The 3,476-nt window shown below is 36.9% G+C and overlaps 1 protein-coding gene across 1 annotated transcript in view; it reads right to left on the bottom strand.

Annotated features, from left to right (window-relative positions):
- Nucleotides 1–2,449, bottom strand: part of PSMA1 (proteasome (prosome, macropain) subunit, alpha type, 1) — a 5,868-nt gene extending 3,419 nt beyond the window's left edge. The window contains 4 exon segments of the mRNA XM_010086886.1: nt 440–510; nt 783–871; nt 1,695–1,798; nt 2,321–2,449. Coding sequence (XP_010085188.1) covers nt 440–510; nt 783–871; nt 1,695–1,798; nt 2,321–2,449 — 393 coding nt within the window.
- Between the last annotated feature and the right edge of the window lie 1,027 nt (nt 2,450–3,476).

Here is a 3,476-nt window from a genome sequence, read left to right as displayed (position 1 = left end):
ATTAAGCAAACGGTGCCTTCTGAAGAAGTAGAAGAGAGGCCAGTGATGATTTCCACGTCCACTTTCTAGAAGAAGTACTTAAAACAGTAGTTTGTAAAGCTCCATAATCACTAGCTCCATGATCACCATCATGAGATCAACACTTTCATGCCTTAAAACACGAACAAATCCAATATCTACAGTATCTCGTTTTGCACTTTAAAATAGTTTCGCCTTTTTTGCAAATGTACACCTCATAAGCATAGGTAGGATGAGCTATCAATAAGCAGCTTTAAAAGTTATATTTTAGGGTAAGATAGAGAAAATTATTTCCTTATTTAGAGAATTTTGATGAGTCTACTTCTTCCTTCTACCTTCCCCTCTTAATATCTATTTGTTGTATAAAATTGCATTAAGCACATTTTCTTTTAGATCAACAGGAGGAACACAGCTCACTTACATCATAACCTGCAATGAGTAGTCCTACGCCATATGGTCTCCTGCCATAACGCTGCGTTGGTATCTGGGTTTCTTAAGTAAGCTAAGGAAACAATCTCAAAATAACATGTTAATTACCCAAAACATTTTGGTGCATCACTGCTTCGCTTAGAAAAATCACTACATAGTCTTTGAAAAGCTTTCTGCAGCAGTAAAGACCATGTTCAAAGAAATAGATCTTGGGACTTATTTGGAATAAAGACTTCTTTTTCACCAAATGAAAATTTAGCAATTACCTTTTCTGAACAAGTATGAACAAGTAAAAAGCTATAAAAGTGTTACAAGTGTAAAAATAAAAAGGATACTGCTTCCAATTAGTGACACTAGGCGAGAAACTGGAAGAGGCCTATCAAACACAAATCTAGAATCCAGACACTCCTGACGCATGAAATTGCTAGGAGGAAAAAAGAAAAGAAAAAAACAAATCAAAACAACACATAGATGAAAGTCACATTGAGTTTTTGTCTCAATACTTGTCTGCTAAGGTAAGTATATTTTTTCTTCAGCTCTGCTCACTGAGAGAAAGGGTCAAAGGCATTACATAATTTCATTTCATCATGACCTATAATTGTTGTTTAGAAAACTGACCACACACTTGAAAGACTATTACAATATTTCAGCCACACAAATGGAAAGAAGGTAGAAGTTCATACAGGCAACAGACTGATCATCTGGAAAAAAGCTACAGTTCAAATGGTAACATTTCTTTGTAACATTACAGCAATTAAAGTTTATTCTAGAAATTCTTTCTATACCTTCTCTTTGTCCTTTCCTACCAAACTGAGGAACACTCCTCCTTCAGTGCACATTTACCTCATCTGATGAATCCATGTGTCCAGCAGGTAAGAAAGCCCCTCTGAAGGCGACATATACAGCAGTGTTATGTTTTTAATAACTTTCTTAAATGCATGTACACAGAAGCAGCTGCCAGGGGGAAATAAGTGATGCCCCTTCTCAGACTGCTTGGAAAACCCATCACACTGAGGAAACCAGACAAGTAACAAAACCAAAGAGCAAAATTTTGTGCCAAACAAATTAGATTTCTGCCAACTAGCTAAAAATCTGCCAGAATTTCATGCTGAGGTCTTTGACATAGTACAAGAGTCGTAACTCAAGGCCAATCCTTAGCTGACCATAAAATTTCATTTGCAATAGCCTACAAATGAACTTTCACTCATTGTTGCAGAACTGTGTATGTCAACAACTGAGATACTCACCACAAGAGTCTTGCATCAGCAGTAAGTCCAGCAATCGAGATACCAATATGGTTGTCAACGTACAGGATTTTCTTCTGATGAGCTGCCAGCTCAGACTGTGCTCTCTATATATAAAAGAAGAAAGCTATGTGGCAGACTAAACAGTTTGCTAAGCACTGTGGAGAAATCTGCTGATATTTATAGCAAGAACTGAATATGATCACGAAACAATTAAAAAAACCAAACAACTGTACACTTGCAACAGAAGACAAGAAAAACCCAATTCCACTTCAGTTTTTTTTTAGGAAACTGCCAGAACAAAAGACAGAACAGACACTCACTCAAGTTTTGGGAAAAGAAATAAACAGTTTTACTACTTAACAACTAAGGAAAAAAAAAAAAAAAAAAAAAGAGGAACACATCTTTTAAAGGGAAAAAAATCTTTCACTCATTTCCTTCACCATTTTGTGAAAATGTGCTTTGCATAGGTACTGAAAATATTTATAGTTCTATACTGGTATTCAAGCAAAAGAAAACTGGCATTGCATTTACATTACACATAAAAGTTCAGACTGTGCAAAACTAATGTCTCAAATCAAAACTTTTCTACTACAATTATTGTTCTGAGAACACTGTTTTGAAGTTACCTTGAGAGCAACCAGAACAGCATGAGTTTTCGACTTCAGCCCCACAGTAGCTGAGCCTTGTTTCACAGCTTCCATGGCATATTCTATTTGATGAATTCGGCCCTACAGAATGAAATCAAAGGTAATCATTCTGAAGTTAATCCTCTGTATCAATTTTCAATGAGTTTTGATTTTCAGGCCTTTGATTCCCCAACCCCAACAGGTACCTTTGCTACATAACAGTATAAATCTACAACCTTTAGACTTCCTCAGTTATCTTCTGCAAATGCCTCACCATTAATCCACAAAAATCTGAGCCACTCCCTACTGCATACAAAGAAACAGGAAAACTAAAAAGAAAGGGTGAATAATCCTGACAATATAAGAATCACAAGGCTTTTCTCCGTCTTCAGAGGAATCAGTATTTGATCCAATGTGATTCAAAGACGGAACTTGCAGCTCAAGTTAGACAGTTAACTTTTAATCGAGTTTCCTGAAGACAGGAGTCTTATGCAATTGTTGTGTCTCACCATCCATTCCCTAATAACTTCTGAACAAGTTATGAGTCAACTGCAGCGAAGTCTGAAAGAGGAGTAGAGGTCTCAAAGGCACTTAAATCCACTCAAGTTCTGCAAAGGTGGCCAAGAGCTTTGCAAGAAAGTAACATAATGTCCCTTTAATGCAACTACCGAAAGCACAGTAGCTAGTTTTCTGCACTCTAGGTGGCCAGCCTATGTCAAAGAGTCAACGTGTTCACTGCTGCTCTGCAAGGACGGGAATTACTAACCGCGGCACGCAGTTGCATCCTACCAGTTGTGACTGTTGTATCCTACCAGTTGTGAGTGAGTGGAATGTAGTAGCTGTTGCAGTGAAACATACTGGGGATAATCTACAGGAAATCACCTCCTATTAAGTTGTTGTTTTTGGTTTTTTTTTTTGGTAAAGGTTTTTTTATTTATCTAGAGAAAAGACTTGCAAGGCTGTAGAAATGTGAAACCCCTTGTAGCCCTTAATCTCGTATTTCCTTTTCTTTATAACAATATTTAAAAACATCCTCCAATAAAATATTATTACTCTTTGCTCCTGTATTAACAATGCCAGGAATTACAACGGTATCGTATGACTCCCTCACCTACACACATGCATGGAGCAGTAATTGTAGCATAGTAGCAATTTT

This window comes from Pterocles gutturalis, unplaced genomic scaffold (assembly GCF_000699245.1).
Source record: "Pterocles gutturalis isolate BGI_N339 unplaced genomic scaffold, ASM69924v1 scaffold11591, whole genome shotgun sequence".
Taxonomy (NCBI): Eukaryota; Metazoa; Chordata; class Aves; order Pterocliformes; family Pteroclidae; genus Pterocles; species Pterocles gutturalis.
Note: the sequence above shows the minus strand (reverse complement) of the source record. Positions and strands in the feature narration are given on the sequence as shown.